This window comes from Diaphorina citri, unplaced genomic scaffold (genome assembly GCF_000475195.1).
Source record: "Diaphorina citri unplaced genomic scaffold, Diaci psyllid genome assembly version 1.1 scaffold229, whole genome shotgun sequence".
NCBI classification, from domain to species: domain Eukaryota; kingdom Metazoa; phylum Arthropoda; class Insecta; order Hemiptera; family Psyllidae; genus Diaphorina; species Diaphorina citri.
Genome location: NW_007377666.1, coordinates 88,214 through 108,065, shown reverse-complemented (window position 1 = coordinate 108,065; position 19,852 = coordinate 88,214). Strand labels below are relative to the sequence as shown.

The window sequence follows — 19,852 nt, the reverse complement described above, 5'->3', positions numbered from 1 at the left end:
AGGGAAAATGTGGGTAGGATGACATTTAGTTTTTCCATTTCCATCCGGACAATTGTCAAGGGACAACCGGTTGTGATTGATCCTCAACGTCAAAGTTAAAGAAAGGTAGTTCTGTATAGCATATAAGTACGTAAACATCAATTAGTTGTGACCTAGTTTTGAAAAAAGCCGATAACAACATCATCAATTCAAACACTATTGAGCGGGAGGTTCAAAAAGACCGTGTAACAGAACTGGCGTTAGAAATCATAGCAATCAACAGTGCCCTACAAGTCCTCAATATATCCATGAAAGAAGAAGAAAAAGAGTTGGAGTGTACAATAATGCAACAACAATCATTTAAAGAGAAAGAACAAACAGTGTTTGAATGCAAAAGCATACTGAGGCAAAGTAAATGAAGCAATAAAGTTAAAGTCACAACTCACACTACAATAAAACTGCACATATTATGATTGTATGATATTGTAGTCAAGTGTCACAGGCCCGATACAAGGTGTGCCAGTCTTCAGCATGTTTTCTTTGTGTGTTGTACATTTTTAACAAATGTTTACCTATCAAAATCGAATTACCTTTTCAAGAGCTATAGAACAAATAAACAGAGAAGTTAGGTACCTACAGGTTTTCTTTCTAAAATTTTCGAGGAAATATGTACATACATCTGATATTTTCTTCTCTCCACTTCTACTCTCTCGTGATTTTCAAATTTCCTTTCCACAATGGTTGGCCCTTTTTGTGATTTTCTTTGTCTTTTTGAGTTTTCCCGTATGTAACCATCTATTGTATGCTCCGTTGTCACCCTAAATATAAAGGTCTCAATAACGACCATCAGATATCAAACCCATTAGAAAATCTTGCCTGGACAAAATAATAATAGAATTTTACTTTGTACAAATATAGAGATAAGCTCAGATAGAGTGAGAGAGCATACATTTGCACCATTCACATTACTAAACAACTGTAGCTATATAGTTATATATATATATACTAGAAACACAATCCTCAGCAAATTTATATCTAAGATCGATGGGGGATTGAACTTTGGACTGACCAGTAATCTGCATAAATACGTGAGTGTGGACGCTAGAGACACATGAAAGAAGAGACTGGCTTAGAAGCTGAGAAGTGTTGTTGTAGTGTTTTTTGTCCAGTGATGGTCAATAGTCCATTGGAACACTTTCATATTACGATTACATACACAAAAACACAAGTAGGTCTAAGTTACAGATGAATGTCATCCGCTTTTAGGATGCTGACAGCTGGTGAAACTTTGGTCCAAGTGAGTGGGGCATTCGATAGGTTTATTAGAAAAAGCTCAGGGGTGAAAGGTTAAAGAAAGGTTTCATGGCAAATCTTGAGAGGCAAAACTGGAGGGTTCAAAGAGCCTGACAAAACTTTGGCTTAATAAGAAGTTGTGTGATATCTGTGAAGTAAGTTGGAGATTAGGTATAACATACGAAAGATTCGGATTTGTAGGTAAATAAATACATAGTTAAATCTAATGTTCTGAAGGGTATCAATAAAAGCATTGTGTTTGAAGTTCATTTATTCTACGATACCTATATTATTTTGGTGGAGATGCTATATTCACCACACCATTGTTCGAGGTTTTGGCCTTAAGATTTGAGTAACGGCCCAACCTATTATTATCCTGCTAGGCTCTTTCAGAAGGTTTGGCATACCTCGTGCGTGTAAAACAGCGACTTCCAAACCAAGAAACCCTGTTTAGAACTTTTTAGACAAATCAACTGTTGTTGATAAAAATTCAAACAGCAACAATATGTCATAACGCATTGACATTTCCCAAAGCATCAAAACCTGCGAGTGGACACAACAGGTATTTCACAAATATTTCTCTAAATCTGACAAGAAACAAGTTGTAGAACCTACATTTCTACGTTCACGTGTGTGAAAGTTGGCCGGATTTTCGAATACACCCTGTAGAGTATGACAAGTGGACATAATATACAGGTGTATTGTTAAATATCAGGGAAACAAGTTTTACAACAGTTTGATAAGAAATTCAGCTTTCTGTAAACTGGGTGCTATACATGGCTATTTAATGTCATAAACTTGTGTTTATTGAAATAGCCCAGAGGACTTACACATTTCCAGTTCAAATAGATGTTAGTCATGTTGCCCGGTTATGATTGCTCAATGGGTTACTGCTCTATTGGTTCTAATGTTACCCCTGATGAGTTTCGTGATTAGAATAATTAATCAACAAGATCTTAACAGTATCAAGCAACCTGGGAACTAATAACAGTACCTACTTCACTGAGTCCACAAATCTGAATCTTATGAAGCTACTATAGAGATATTGAAAATGTAATTGTAATAATTTAATTACTCATATCTGCCTGATATTCCAAGATACAAATGAATCTTCTTCTCCGTGATACTACCATGCAATTTTATTTATTTTTCATACCAACAAAATAGGGCTACAAAGATCATTTACTTGTGCTTTGTCCATCCCTTTGTTCTAGTCACCCTAATAGGTAAGCTCAAAAGTGTTACTCATGTAATCGGAAATTTTGATCAGTCTTTTTGATTCGCCCTGTATTGGGCTTCGAATTCCACTGACCAGGTAAAAACAAAGCTCCGTTATGTGTATGGATAAATGGGACCTCTGCAGGCTTGGAACGTCCTTCACGGAGTTACAAAGTTGCTGGCTTCATTAGCATATTGCGTACAGGGTGATTCTAAAAATTCTCGATGAGTTTTGGTACACTTTCTTTGCTTTACTAAATATAATCATTCTCAATGGAAATGAAATAAAGTGTAATAATAAGATTAATGCAGAAGAACAAGGCAAGGAAGAAGGATGAGAATATGGGATGTCTCAAAACTTTCCATTTTAATTTTATGACGCTTTTGTGTGAACAGGGTTCCATGAGAACTTTATTCAGGACCACCCTGTCTATAATGAAACGAAGGAAACTTGTGGAACCAGAAAGGAGAGCAAAATAAACCACATGAAGTAGAACGTAAAACAAATAATGATAATACCAAAAGTAACACAAAGGAAAACGGAATAAAATTGTTCGCAAAAGTGAGTGAATACTGAGAGAAGAAAGACGAGAGAATGAGAACGAAGCAAAAGAGAGAGAGAGAGAACAACGGTGAAAAGAGGGAGAAGAAAGAGGGAAAGGATCTCTTCAGAGTTCCCAGTAGACTGAGTTCTTTGATTATCTTTACTGAATGGATCTAGTTCAAGCATTTATAGTCATAACAATTAAGCCAGGAAATAACCCCCTTCTCTTCTTTTGTTCTTTCCTAATTTTATTAACAACGAAGCACAATAGAGGGGAGAAAATGGGCCAACAGGTTGATATATCCCTTGTGTTGTTTCTCGACAAGTTATCCCTGTGGGGCTTTTTTATTTGTTCTTTCATGCCTCCGTAGTAGTAAATTGATACCCCAAAGGTCTAGGGGGGAGATGAGCTGCTTTCTAACCATTTATTTAGACAACTTTTTATTTACCCGGCAAGGTAGTCCCTCTAATGGTTGCCTAGGCCCTGCCACAATCTAGAAAGCTTCTTAATCCCAAGATTTATAAACCTTGGGCAACTAGCACCTAAACGTAGCCTTGAGTAACAGTAAAGTCACATTTCAATAACAAAAAGATGTTAGCACTAGCCTACATTCGTAGACGTATAAGCTTAACCCATCTTTTAGGGCCGTTTACCCCAACACCTGAGCCTCAGAGTGGGCTTTTTATGTACAACTAACCTACACAATGCATATTATTATTTACTCATTTGGAAATTTCCCTCTGATTCCAGGACTTAAATGACTCTCAGTATTCGAGAGAAGATCATGAACGCAGCCAACACTACTGTAAGGTAAGTCGAATCTCTATTTATTCTCTCTTAAATACTCATATTATGATGAAGAATAGTTGTATATGTATAGTGCCCGTGCTCAGTGCTCATTTCACCCATTTGTTAGTGGAGATGACAAGTACACTTATATGACGTAGTGTTCGAAAAATGAAGTTAGTGGAGATGTTAAATACACCCATGTGATGTAGGTACTGTCCATATTACAATAGCAATATCTATGTATTAGTGGAGATGTCAAGTGCACTTATGTGATGTGGTGTACAAATAATAACGTTAGTGGAGATGCCAAATCACAACTTCTACTTTCCTGTAGACATAATACCTACGTCGCAAAATTGGCCTGGTGCTAAATAATAATTAAGATAGCGGTCAACCCTGTCGCCTTTTAACCGAGAGATCGCTCATTCGAAGCAAACTCATCACACAGTGTGTATCATTAGAGAATTTATAATAACATCAACGATCATGATAATAGATGTTAGATAATAATAAAATACAACACGATAATGAGAAGTAGAACTGTGGTTTTACTCTGACGACCGGAAGTCGATGACGTCACAATCAAGATCACATGTTTCAGATGTGAAATGATGATAATAATAATTCAAATGTTTTTCTTATTTCTCGAATGAAAATAACACGGGATAGGTGCTCCGGCGGCTCAGGGCTTGGTAGAAACAGTGCTGACAACTATGAAATTTCAACCGGAAAGAGGGAGAATTTGATACCTTAGCTTGAGCTTGAAAAAAGCGATTTAAGTGCAATATCTACATAGTACATACATAATTATTCATTTTTTGTACAAAAGCTATGTAGGCACCTAATTTTAAATTAGCCATGTTTCTACCTAACTAAAGCAGACGGACAAATGCAGACAAAGTCCATAAAAAATAATATATGAAAAGATATCATCTGCATAAAAAATTAATAAATTTACAATCAAGTTTTGCACGAAAAAATTTATATCTTCCTCCCAAGTTCTTTAGGAGGAAGAGAAGTAGAGGAAATGCATTTATTACATAGGGAAAATGTGGGTTGGTTGACATTTATGTTTTCCATTTCCATCCGGACAATTGTCAAGGGACAACCGGTTGTGATTGATCCTCAACGTCAAAGTTAAAGAAAGGTAGTTCTGTATAGCATATAAGTACGTAAACATCAATTAGTTGTGACCTAGTTTTGAAAAAAGCCGATAACAACATCATCAATTCAAACACTATTGAGCGGGAGGTTCAAAAAGACCGTGTAACAGAACTGGCGTTAGAAATCATAGCAATCAACAGTGCCCTACAAGTCCTCAATATATCCATGAAAGAAGAAGAAAAAGAGTTGGAGTGTACAATAATGCAACAACAATCATTTAAAGAGAAAGAACAAACAGTGTTTGAATGCAAAAGCATACTGAGGCAAAGTAAATGAAGCAATAAAGTTAAAGTCACAACTCACACTACAATAAAACTGCACATATTATGATTGTATGATATTGTAGTCAAGTGTCACAGGGCCGATACAAGGTGTGCCAGTCTTCAGCATGTTTTCTTTGTGTGTTGTACATTTTTACCAAATGTTTATCAAAATCGAATTACCTTTTCAAGAGCTATTGAATAAATAAACAGAGAAGTTAGGTACCTACAGGTTTTCTTTCTAAAATTTTCGAGGAAATATGTACATACATCTGATAATTAAGAATGCAAGCACACTTTTATTTGAATTCTCTTTGAGTTTGTTTCTTCTTTTATGTGTGCTGTTTTGTTTGAATTTTTGTGGTAACATGTTGTAAAGTCAAATGCTGTTAAATTAGTACCTGTACTGTGCTGACAAAAATATGGCCAGGTGGGGCATTTGTCCTTGATTAGGTGGGGGAAAAAACAAAGTGTTGACACTAGGCCTCAGAAATTTCCAATTATTATTTTGTTTGCTTCTTTGTAGAGATTTTTTTAGCCCACATATAATGCATTGCCAGCATAGAATTTAATCTTTTATAAATATGTATAAAAATTAAAGAAAAGAAAATTGAATTTTGAAAAAGAAAAAAAAAAATGGAAAAACCTCACTCCCTCCACATTACGATTTACAACAGCATGTAAGGAATATACAAGTTTTGGAAAAACCATTAATAAAAAGATTTTTTATGGGCGGCTTATGTCAACATTATTTTAGATAACTGATTTAAGAAATCTCAAGTAGATGAATCCCAGAAAATATAATAAAAAAGGTGAACTTTGGTTATTAGAAAAGAAAATTGAATTTTGAAAAAGAAAAAAAAAAATGGAAAAACCTCACTCCCTCCACATTACGATTTACAACAGCATGTAAGGAACATACAAGTTTTGGAAAAACCATTAATAAAAAGATTTTTTATGGGCGGCTTATCTCAACATTATTTTAGATAACTGATTTAAGAAATCTCAAGTAGGTAGATGAATCCCAGAAAATATAATAAAGAAGGTGAACTTTGGTTATTGGGTATAAATCTATTTTTGATTTGGGGAAGAGGAAATAATAAACTTTGGTAAATATGTCCAAAATCTTCTTTGACAAAATACTTCATAACAGCAAAAACAACGGTGTAGTAGCTATGATTGTGGAAAGATCTGTTTCCAGAGATTGTATTTATAAAAAATAAATATACTTTTAACCCGAAAGGGGTTTTTTCTAAAAAAGTTCAAGTGCATTCTTTTTTAAGACACTCATCTTAAGTTTACGAATAAAAATCTTGTATTTACAGACCGAAGACTGTAGTTCAGGACATAAAGACTTCAACGGTTCTCAAAGTCTACTAGGTATTTATCCTTCAATAAATGCAAAACCTTTGAAGTTGAATAGGGAAAAATTATTCATCCTGGTTTTCTGTATAGGCTTAGGCTGGGTGTCCCTTCGGACTCTTGACTTTTGAACGCCTGCCGGCAAGCTTGATAATTTGTAGGGCAAACTCCTTGCTCTTTCCAAGATAAACTCATTTTGTGACCTATAAAAGAGACATACATCATAAAAAAAAAGGAATCATCATAAAAAAGCGCACTCAGAGGCTTAGGTGTAGGGCCAAACAGCCCTAAAGGATGGGTTAAGTTTCTACAAATCTACCTATAGCTATAGGAATATTATTCTCTTTTTGATGAACCTTACAACTTTTTAATTAACGGAATAAAATTGTTCGCAAAAGTGAGTGAATACTGAGAGAAGAAAGACGAGAGAATGAGAACGAAGCAAAAGAGAGAGAGAGAGAGAACAACGGTGAAAAGAGGGAGAAGAAAGAGGGAAAGGATCTCTTCAGAGTTCCCAGTAGACTGAGCTCTTTGATTATCTCCACTGAATGGAGAAATCTCTTGGTCATCCTAACGTCAGGAACTTGACAGCTTCTCAGTCCAAATGAGCTCACGTGTTACAAGTGTGAAAACAGCACAAGAAGATTTTATTTTTAATCCTATAAGAGCATCTTCACATTTTTTGCCCATTAAGAGGCCTTGGACACGTCAAATTCTGCTGCCTGAAGGTTCACACAACCTCGTAAAGGCAGAAGACAGAAAAGTTCTGAAAATTTCGGAAAAACGTCACGTCAAGGACTTCAAAGCATTGAGGACTTGTTTTTTTTTTATCCAGCTGAAAGGGCTCCTTGCAGTGCAAAGTCTAACCATTCAAGTCATCTTCGAATAAATTCGAACCCACAACTGTTACATATTTTATTATTATTATTTTATTTTTTATAATATTTTTTTAACATGTATGAAAATTAAACAGAGATTAAGAAAGAGTTGCGTGTGCCATTATTATTATTGTAAACGGAAACGACAGTTTTGAATCATTGTCAAGATGAAATACCGCTGGAATGAATGAGACGGTAGGTACAAGGCAGAAGCATATCACAATTATCTTGAGAAATGCTAAATCCGTCTCCATTCATATTTCAGTGGCGGCTTAGGACGATTTGGCTCCTCGGAAACCGCTGGAAAAATTACGCTTCCTTCAGAGACAAACATAAAATTGACGGACTGCCCAAAGTTTAGGTTGCAAAAACGACACAGCATACTTCTCAGACAGCTAATAATATAATAGATAGTGGTTGGTTCTGTGAACTGTAGAGAAAGATTGGTCCCCAAAGGTTCGATTGGGTGCTGGTGAGGAGCGAATTTATGTGTTAACTGATAGTGTGCTACATATCAGTTATTATCTTGAAAAAAAAAAATTCAATAACACTGATGGTTAATACTGTGTCATCTCCATTGAAAGTCCACGTAAAAAACTTGGTTGAGATTCCCAATGCCTTGTGTTGATTCATGTAAAACTTTTCCACAGTGTAACAAATTGTGAAAATGGGAGAACCATTTCCAAATTTTAAATTACAATACATCTAGAAATGCAGAATTCCTTTGAAGAGATTCGAATTCATATTTCAGTGGCGGCTTAGGACGATTTGGCTCCTCGGAAACCGCTGGAAAAATTACGCTTCCTTCAGAGACAAACATAAAATTTATTGACGGAGTGCCCAAAGTTTAGGTTGCGAAAACGACACAGCATACTTCTCAGACAACTGATAATATAATAGATAGTGGTTGGTTCTGTGAACTGTAGAGAAAGATTGGTCCCCAAAGGTTCGACTGGGTGCTGGTGAGGAGCGAATTTATGTGTTAACTGTGTGCTACATATCAGTTATTATCTTGAAAAAAAAATTCAATAACACTGATGGTTACTGTGTCATCTCAATTGAAAGTCCACGTAAAAACTTGGTTGAGATTCCCAATGCCTTGTGTTGATTCATGTAAAACTTTTCCACAGTGTAACAAATTGCGAAAATGGTTCTCCATTTCCAAATTTTAAATTACAATACATCTAGAAATGCAGAATTCCTTTGAAGAGATTCGGGACAAAAGGTAAGAACACGCAAAATAATCCGTACATAGATGTTAAACTTAATGAGAAAATTGAACAAAACCCTCCGTGCAAACTGCAAAGGAATATAATCATTCTCAATGGAAATGAAATAAAGTGTAATAATAAGATTAATGCAGAAGAACAAGGCAAGGAAGAAGGATGAGAATATGAATGTCTCAAAACTTTCCGTTTTATTTTTATGACGCTTTTGTGTGAATAGGGTTCCATGAGAACTTTATTCAGGGCCACCCTGTCTATAATGAAACGAAGGAAACTTGTGGAACCAGAAAGGAGAGCAAAATAAAACACATGAAGTAGAACGTAAAACAAATAATGATAATACCAAAAGTAACACAAAGGAAAACGGAATAAAATTGTTCGCAAAAGTGAGTGAATACTGAGAGAAGAAAGACGAGAGAATGAGAACGAAGCAAAAGAGAGAGAGAGAGAGAACAACGGTGAAAAGAGGGAGAAGAAAGAGGGAAAGGATCTCTTCAGAGTTCCCAGTAGACTGAGCTCTTTGATTATCTCCACTGAATGGATTCCACTAATATTGATACTTGGCATCTCCACTAATGACTTAGATTATTTTGTCATCTCCACTAATACTCATGAGTTCCTCTGGATCCTCTTAGAGCTGGTTATTTTGTCATCTCCACTAATAAAATTGGTTATTCTGTCATCTCCACTAATAATACTGGTTATTCTGTCATCTCCACTAATAACACTGGTTATTCTGTCATAAGCACTGACAGATCATGTAAAAATCTTTTGATTTTCTTTCTTGATTAAAAAAAGTTCTGAATACAGTAATATACCTACAGAGTAGATATTTATTTTTATGGAATTTGACTAACTTAGTATATATTGTCTCATCGAAAGAAATATTTTCTAACATTAGAGTCACTCTTGGGAACAGTATCAAGATTTTCCGTCGAACAAGCTGGGCCCGTTACCTGCCAATCCTGCCATTCAGGACCAAATATTGGAAAATCTTGATACTGTTTCCAAGAGTGACTCTATGTTAGAAAAAAATTCCTTTGATGAATGGCAGGTTACATTCAGGACCAAATATTGAGGAGGAAGACGACGCGACGTGGGAGAGATAAAGAGAGAGGACAAGAAAGAAGAAGAGAAGTGAAAGAACGAGAGGGAAATGAAAAGCGTTTGTGTTGTTTGAAGAAAATTTATTCTTCCACATGAGTTTGTCAGTTCAAATGAAAACGATTTTTCTTCGCCAAAGTTTTCAAAAGAAGAGAAGAAAAGGAAGAACACGAAGACTTGGAGGAAGAAGAGAAAGAAAAGGAGAAGGAGGAAAACAAAAACAACAACGACTATGCTCAAGACGAAAATGAGTAGTTAACAGAGAAAATAAATAGAAAGTAGAAACAGAGCACGAAAGTTTAGGAAAAAGGTCCGTTTACACTTGCAACTAAATGGTTCGACTTTTTTCGGTGTTGGTCAAAGATTGTTTGATTGTTTATGTTCCCATGACAATGTTTTAGTCGAAAGTAAGATGTTCAATAAAAGCAATAAAGACAAAAATGTCAATACAATTCAAATTCCTTAGAAATTGTTTATCTACTCGTATGTTGATAATTAACTGTATGAATCTCAATAATTTTAGTGGAGACGCCAAAACTCCCTTTTGCCTCTGTATACGAGTAAACCGAACTGATTTTCCCCCAAAAAGAATGAAAACAACAAAATCAGCACCAAGAGAAATAAATACAAGTAAAAGGAAGCCATACAAACTTACAAAGAGAAAAATATGAAGAAGAGAATTCGGTAATGAATGATGAATAAACATGAAGATTTAGATTCATACAATATGTTTGTTTTACAAAAACAGATTTGTACATTACTTTTGTTTCCTACACATCCACATTATGTTGTGCTAAAACCTTTCCATGATCACTTAAGCAGCAATGAAACTTTACTTTTCAATGTGAGCATTTTTGTAAATAGATGGATTACCACTGCCGGTTTAAGCTCTAAAGTTTTCAAACTTGAGGGCGGGATGTTTCTGGCAATATAACGAGGCACGAGTGATAATGGAAAATGATAATTTAGACTGATTTGTTATAGTGGCGTGATGACGTAAAGTAGACCAGTCATACCTTTTTCACAAGAGACAGGTTGAGTCATTGAGTCATTTGTCAGGCAACAGAATCACTTCAACTACCTAAACCAACACAAATAGCTCATCTTCTTCTTATCCTTGGACGTGTCCCTATAAGATTCATTTGATTAATAGATCACAGAGTATAGAAATACTATTACGGAACAAGTGCAATGACTATAATAAAATATAGAACAAGTGCATAGAGAAACCATAACAGGTTGTAGGTACAATAAAATTTCGTAACTTACTAAAAGTAGGTACCTGTGAGTATGGCAAAGACCTTATATATTATCTAAGGTGCATAAATAAACTTCACCATAATTTATGTCCTACTACAGCACGGTACCATAATACTGGCTCTGTTTTGTAATGAATTGACAGCGATAAATTTTATTGTTATACCTATTTACTTGGTAGCATAGAGGCACCTATTATATCTCTGATCCACTTGTTGATTATAACTTTAACAATTGAACATTTGACTTAAAATGAAACTATCAATACAAGTTTCGAATGGCAATGAGAGGCCATCCAAAGTGTTGGGATATGTGTGATGTTTGTATGCCAATAGATATGGCAGAACCTATAGAATTTCTATGACGATTGTTTTATTTGCTGAAATTGGCTTATTGCAGAGTATAATGATTTTTCACATATAAAATGACATTAGCAATGCATCTACAATTCTGCACCATCTGTACCTAATAGGCAATTAGGCATTGTTCCTTCTTGAACACTGTTTCATGGTCTTACAGAATGGTGATAATGGGCGTCCTATTATATTTTGAATCTGTTGTTTTAACCGCTCATATTATGCGGTTGTTTGTTTGCACATTTTCCGGATTAACATCCACCGTTAAACTATTTTCTCATTCAAGTCGTAAAAAAACATGTTAGTTTTTAATTCAACAAATTGTTTGCCTTGTTGGTGTTTTGACGTGCATTATCAAATAAGACGTCTAAATTATGAGTACGCTGATTTTGTTCTCTGATGGGGGACTATAAAGTGAGGCGTTATTTGTGTTTTTATTGCACGATTCACTTAGGCGAGTAAATTAAGCCATTCAGCAAAACATTTTCCGCATATTTCGTGTTGTTCTTCTTTTCGTTGCATAAGTAGGTAGGTACATTCTGTAAGATGACAAAGAGGATAGGAGTATTTAAGTTATATTTTCTATTAGGGAGTGTAATGCTCATGCCCTATCCGTAGCAGAGTATTTTTAATTCACTTTTCAATGTGAGCATTTTTGTAAATAGATGGATTACCACTGCCGGTTTAAGCTCTAAAGTTTTCAAACTTGAGGGCGGGATGTTTTTGGCAATATAACGAGGTACGAGTGATAATGGAAAATGATAATTTAGACTGATTTGTTATAGTGGCGTGATGACGTAAAGTAGACCTAGTCATACCTTTTTCACAAGAGACAGGTTGAGTCATTTGTCAGGCAACAGAATCACTTCAACACCTAAACCAACACAAATAGCTAATCTTCTTCTTATCCTTGGACGTGTCCCTATTATGGAACAAGTGCAATGACTATAATAAAATATAGAACAAGTGCATAGAGAATCCATAACAGGTTGTAGGTACAATAAAATTTCGTAACTTACTAAAAGTAGGTACCTGTGAGTATGGCAAAGACCTTATATATTATCTAAGGTGCATAAATAAACTTCACCATAATTTATGTCCTACTACAGCACGGTACCATAATACTAGCTCTGTTTTGTAATGAATTGACAGCGATAAATTTTATTGTTATACCTATTTACTTGGTAGCATAGAGGCACCTATTATATCTCTGATCCACTTGTTGATTATAACTTTAACAATTGAACATTTGACTTAAAATGAAACTATCAATACAAGTTTCGAATGGCAATGAGAGGCCATCCAAAGTGTTGGGTTATGTGTGATGTTTGTATGCCAATAGATATGGCAGAACCACTAGAATTTCTATGACGATTGTTTTATTTGTTGAAATTGGCTTATTGTAGAGTATAATGATTTTTCACATATAAAATGACATTAGCAATGCATCTACAATTCTGCACCATCTGTACCTAATAGGCAATTAGGCATTGTTCCTTCTTGAACACTATTTTATGGTCTTGCAGAATGACACATATAAAATGACATTAGCAATGCATCTACAATTCTGCACCATCTGTACCTAATAGGCAATTAGGCATTGTTCCTTCTTGAACACTGTTTCATGGTCTTACAGAATGGATACCTATTTACTTGGTAGCATAGAGGCACCTATTATATCTCTGATCCACTTGTTGATTATAACTTTAACAATTGAACATTTGACTTATAATGAAACTATCAATACAAGTTACGAATGGCAATGAGAGGCCATCCAAAGTGTTGGGATATGTGTGATGTTTGTATGCCAATAGATATGGCAGAACCTATAGAATTTCTATGACGATTGTTTTATTTGCTGAAATTGGCTTATTGCACGCTGCTGCTGATGCTAGTTCCTTGCATTCAATACGTGACGCTTCGAGTGCTGTCGCTTTCTCGACGATCTTGTTGAATTTCGTCTCAGTAGATTGTAGAAGCTGCTCTCGAATCCAATTGTCTCTCAGGCCTCTGATAAATTGTGCTCGAAGGAAAGTGTCTGCAATTGAGAAAGATCTAGTACAATTTTTCACATATAAAATGACATTAGCAATGCATCTACAATTCTGCACCATCTGTACCTAATAGGCAATTAGGCATTGTTCCTTCTTGAACACTGTTTCATGGTCTTACAGAATGGTGATAATGGGCGTCCTATTATATTTTGAATCTGTTGTTTTAACCGCTCATATTATGCGGTTGTTTGTTTGCACATTTTCCGGATTAACATCCACCGTTAAACTATTTTCTCATTCAAGTCGTAAAAAAACATGTTAGTTTTTAATTCAACAAATTGTTTGCCTTGTTGGTGTTTTGACGTGCATTATCAAATAAGACGTCTAAATTATGAGTACGCTGATTTTGTTCTCTGATGGGGGACTATAAAGTGAGGCGTTATTTGTGTTTTTATTGCACGATTCACTTAGGCGAGTAAATTAAGCCATTCAGCAAAACATTTTCCGCATATTTCGTGTTGTTCTTCTTTTCGTTGCATAAGTAGGTAGGTACATTCTGTAAGATGACAAAGAGGATAGGAGTATTTAAGTTATATTTTCTATTAGGGAGTGTAATGCTCATGCCCTATCCGTAGCAGAGTATTTTTAATTCTTTTTTAAAACTGTAGGAATTTTGACAAATTTATTGCCAAAAGAAATCTCTGTCTTTCAAACATTTGTTGAAGTATGCAAACTTTGCAAAGTCTCTGCCAGATGCAGTTAAGCTCTTACCTAGTATACCTACATACCTCTAGGAGATTTGAAGAGAGACGATGACATATTGAGAGTACATTATTTGAAGTGACAGAAAACTGGCAGGTTTTATTTCATCTCCGTTAACTAGAATCGAAAGCCACGAGTCGTTGCACCTATTTGTAAGTAGTGTAAATCATTCCTACCATAGTGTAAATCGTTAAACAATTCTTGCATTATTGCACCCTATAACTGGAGTAATGGTGTCGTGTTGCACCCTATACTGATGTCAGGTTTGAGTAGCGATACTAATTTATTGTTCTTGGCCTCAGGTTGAAGCTTGGGTAGCTCTCAATGTGATCCATGCTCCTGCTATCTCAACCTTGTGTCTCGTGATTCCAGCATTACTTGCACTTTTTCTCCATCTCGTTCGATTCATTTATTAAACGGGGCTATTATCTTGTCGCTTGACATTACCCTTTTCTTCTTCTGCTTCGTCTGCTGCTTCTACTTGGTTCGTGCTCCTTTCTTGTTGGGGTTTTTATCTGTTTATTTTCAGATTTAGCTTCTTGATGATGACGGGATAATGTTCAACATCGACAGCTTTGTCTCTGAGATTTCGAGGAGCTCCTCTTATTAGCTGAATCATGCTTGTGTCATATGAACAAACAAGGGAGCTTCATTTATGAATGAGATGTGATCATGAAACGTAAACAAGAGTTGATTTAGGTGACGCCTGACGCCTTATTGTTTACTATTGTTTGTTGGCAATGGGATTGTTGATTGTTTGTTTGTGTGTGATAATATAATCACAGATTTATTAGAGTCAACAGGAATCCTGTACTATTTTATTTTCTCATCAAACTAATGCGATCATAAGTGATCTAAGTAAAATAAAGTCCTAAATACATAAGTACTTTCTGATTTTACAAAAGGATATTTTCCAAAAACGTATTTTCTTACTGAACCTAAAGTTTTAATGAACGGTCGTTGTCATTTATCTGATCATAAATTTTACTGAATGGAATTCAAACATGCGAAAGATTATTCCCTTTTCTCAATCCATCGAACAAATCAAACTACTTCTGCATAAAACTACATCCACTGAACTTCGTACCAGCTTCCTACGTATAACTCGGGACAAGCCACTTTTGCATATTACGGAATCGCAACTAGGCGTACATTGTTTTTGCATGTTAAAGGATATTAATTAGCCAACATTAACGTTTCACAGAAAATAAATGAATTGCGAATAAAATGTATGCATTCCTCATAGGAACGAGGAGAAGGAAAAAGTAGAATCGCATAATACTCGTATATTCGAACACACTGCTAAGATGTATTATTTTTGCTGATGGCATGTACAGGGTGGATGCTGATTGTCCTTTGTTTCGGAATACCTGTAGAACATAGAAGATGGTCCAAATTCAAATATAGGTCAGTACACTCAATACGAGAAAGTAGGTAGGTACTCAATATGGGCGACTGATTATACACTTTTTGTGTATTACTTTCAACTTATTTCTTATATCAGCGATTTCATGAACAACAGTACCTAGTTCTTTGTACAACATATACTTATACATTTTTTTGCCAAGTATATTGTCCATGCCAAGTGTTTCCAAGGTTGTATTCAGGCTACTGACGATGGCATTATAGAAGATGGTCCAAATTCAAATATAGGTCAGTACACTCAATACGAGAAAGTAGGTAGGTACTCAATATGGGCGACTGATTATACACATTTTGTGTATTACTTTCAACTTATTTCTTATATCAGCGATTTCATGAACAACAGTAGTTCTTTGTGCAACATATACTTATACATTTTTTGCCAAGTATATTGTCCATGCCAAGTGTTTCCAAGGTTGTATTCAGGCTACTACTGACGATGGCATTTCTAGGAAGTTAATACTTACACAAAAGCTCTGTCAGAGTCAGGATACCCGTGTCGGCCCTCTAATCAACATTATTGAAATCCCTCTAATAGTATTTGAATATTCAAAAGCTGCTCCGTGATTTTAATAAAAAGGACCTTTGCCTCGGATTTTACCTTTAAAACTAAAGCAATGTCTCGAAATGTATTATTTAAGGTTCATAATTTTATTTGGCGAAAACGTAATTTCCCCAACCTTTTCCTCATTCAAGGCTCCCCCATGCGCCCTTTCCCGTCCGAAATTTCTCATCCCTTTTATGATATCCCAATCTCTTTTATTATAATAACATTTTCCCTCCATGTCTCTCTTTCTTATTTTCACTCACTCTTTCCTTTTCAGACTTTCTTTTCTAATCCCCATCCCACACCGACTTCCTTTCTCCAACAATTTCCACCGTTTCTTCTGTTTTTCTCTCCTGCGTACCCCATTATAACCTCATTGCCCATTCACAAAGAGAAATTTGATGTTGTCTTCATCTCTTCATGTAATATTATGAAAGAGCGCGGTCACATGTTTAATGAATACCGTCATTAGGAATTAGGTTTACTCAACTGGGGACTGTTGGGCTTCTCTTCTGCTTCTGTTTCTCTGATAATTTTCTTGCTCTGTTTAATAAATGAAATATTACGTATCCACCACATTTTGAAAATATTTGTTATTCCTGTGCCTTCTCTCCCCTGCAAGTTATATCTCCCCCAAATCAAGTCTCATAGAGTAGCACCCAGTATTGGCAAACTATTTCAAAGATAACACACTCGGCTTATTGTTATTGTTGTATCCATGACAACCAATTCAATACTTCAATCGATATTGTAAGATTTTCCCAGTCCAGTTTTTTCAATTGCATTTTTCGACTCAATATAAAATGTCCTCTTCTCACATAGCTTTTCCTGTCAAACTCTTACACTCGTTTTGTCATTTCAATACACATATAAATTCATAAAACATTTCTAGGAAGTTAATACTTACACAAAAGCTCTGTCAGAGTCAGTCATATAAAATGTCCTCTTCTCACATAGCTTTTCCTGTCAAACTCTTACACTCGTTTTGTCATTTCAATACACATATAAATTCATAAAAGTTGGCGACGAGGATGGGATCGTGAGGCGTAAGCTATAGTAGTAGTCATTTATTAATAGCAAGCCGGGTAAGTAGACAACCGAGCTACCAGAATGGTTCAAACCGAGTGCCCTTTAAGTCAAAGATTGGGTGAAAAATTCGGAAGCTGTGTTAAAGGAGCTTATAACCAACCTCAACCTGTGTTATATTGGGCTGGGTTTATTTGGTTTATATTTATATTATTTGTAGTGTATACCTAGTAACTGAGGAATGACACTTGTTAATTAAGATGTCTTCTAGAAACTTACCTTTGTGGTAAACCTTTTAATATGGTTGCACCTAAAGTATCATTTGTAATCCATTTCCAGAAATCAACTCTAGGATAACTTCCGTAGCTATTATTAATAAATGAGCAAGCAAAGTTTAGTTAAGTCGAATGTTTATCGATCTTATAAATTAGATAAGGAAAATAGCTGGCCCACATTGTTCCACTAGAGAATAAAAGGCTCCACCACAAATCAGGTGGGAGGTGGGGTCCGAATTGAATACTGGCAGCCCAGAACAGCAACTTAGATGGAATTCTATTCAAACCAGATAGAAGTTTGATTAATGGACCAGGTACAGCTAAGAAGAGTAGCACTATTGCTTGAAGCCAATCGACTACCTAAATAGTTATTATCAATATAAAACAAAAGAGTTTTTATTCTGTGTAGAATAGACAGGGTATATACTTTGAAGGCAGAACAAGTTCGCAGGATTTGTTTGACTAGGTAAGGAATACAACTTTAGATAAGTCTATCAATTCACTTGAAGAATGACTAATGAAAAAAGTTCAGACAATAGAAATGTTCTCATTACTCAGTGTTTCAAAATTCTTCCATTTACGAAAAAAAGACATGTCTTGTAATCGTGAAATGATTGTCTTACAGATAATATGGTTCTCATTACTCAGTGTTTCAAAATTCTTCCATTTACGAAAAAAAGACATGTCTTGTAATCGTGAAATGATTGTCTTACAGATAATACCAAATACATACATACATTCTTATGAACCTTCATACAAATATGTTCAACAGACGATATCCACCGGTTTAAATTGGACATGAAAAGAACATTGAATAGCTGAGCAGAATTCAAAATCCGCTAATTTTCGCTTTAATTAATTTTATTCTTCTTTTAATAATCCGCGACATTAAACAATACTACCGCTCTGCTCAATTTATTTAACGTTCTTCTTTTTCTTCACTTTTGGCAAAGCGGCTCTAGAGTTGGTAAATTCATTCTGGAAAATGAATTCTATACAAATTAAGAAAAATGCAACAAATAGATCTTCTGCTCGAAACAATACTAGTTGCAAGTTAGCTAGATTTGTTAAAAATTATATGGACCCCCATAGTTAGGTATATGGGCTAAGTAAGGAAAAAAGTAAAAGAACAATCGTCAATGTCTTACAAAGTCTGTGTGTGAATTTTCACATTTTTCTCAGAGTCACAATAACAAACTATTTTTCGTTTGTGTTTTACACGTCATTTATTTGTATAATAATTTCATTTTAATTATTTCTATGTTTCTCTTTGCATTATGCTTCTTTTTAAATCTCCTCCTCCTTCTTGCTTTTCCTCGTGGTCTTGCTTGACCTCACTTATTATACTATTGCATGATGGTTGCAGCCAAAATTTATTTGTTCATACGTTTCATTATTTTGGTTTTTAATACGGACACACGTTTTGTTTTGTGCTTTCTCTTTCTTGCCCAGGAGCATAATAGGGGGACATCAGTTTGTTCAATATTTGATGTGAGTTTTGTGGTAAATGTACTTATTACGACCTCGCGTTTTCGCGTAATTGTAAACTAACTTGACAGTCCGGCACACAACCGATTTTTTCCTCGAATACGTTCGGAAATTTGTGATAAATATCTTCCATAGAGTCGATTCGATAGGTAGAATTATGAATGGATTTACTCACATCAGTTTTCCTGTCTATGCGGCTGAGCTCTTCTGTTGAAAACAAAATTCAAAAATTCACATGTCCCAGCGACCCAGACCATTATGAACATTAAAATCCCATAGTTCCGGCCACAAGTTGTAAATCTGATAACAACGTTGGACCACACAAATATTTGAATAAAAAACTATATTGTACACAAAATATTCGACAAACAACAAACAAATCCATTATTTTTGCATCACTAATTACAAGTTTTTCTACTGATTTCAAAATCTTCTCATGAACCATTGAATCTGTACTTCCTTTTCATGTTTTTATTATCTATCTAAATTGTTGATGTCTTTGTTTGTAGGTACCCTACTCGTAATATTTTTTACTCTTCTTTGACTAGGGATGTTGCGATATATCGAAAACCGATATATATCGATATATTTTTCGTCGATATATAGATATGTATCGATATATTTTTTTGGCGATATATCGTCGATATATCGACAATTCTCCGGCGATATATCGGTCACCCGTCCCAGTTTTATCCACGCTGGACGTTTCTCAACTTCAAATACTTCAATGACAATTCCGTGCAAATTTAAATTTTACACATTTTTTTTTTTGTGGCGCTCCGACACTGAAAAAAAAAAATCAACACACACGCCCTCTCGTGTTTTTCTCATGCCATTAACATTATTTGTGGATTTTGTGGCGCAACATTTTTGAAATGAAAGAAATTCGATTAAAAATTTGAACTTT

The 19,852-nt window shown here is 35.2% G+C and overlaps 1 protein-coding gene across 6 annotated transcripts in view; it reads left to right on the top strand.

The window, feature by feature from the left end:
* LOC103506355 (probable serine/threonine-protein kinase dyrk1) overlaps positions 1-19,852 on the top strand; it is a 175,707-nt gene that overhangs the window by 117,626 nt on the left and 38,229 nt on the right. Inside the window, exon 1 of one of the 6 annotated variants that reach the window (XM_026821426.1) lies at positions 3,777-3,845. The exons of the other annotated variants lie outside the window; for them this stretch is intronic. Coding sequence (XP_026677227.1) covers positions 3,793-3,845 — 53 coding nt within the window. The 5' untranslated portion in view covers positions 3,777-3,792. Of the gene's footprint in view, positions 1-3,776; positions 3,846-19,852 lie in introns of those variants that run through there. 6 annotated transcript variants of the gene reach the window in all.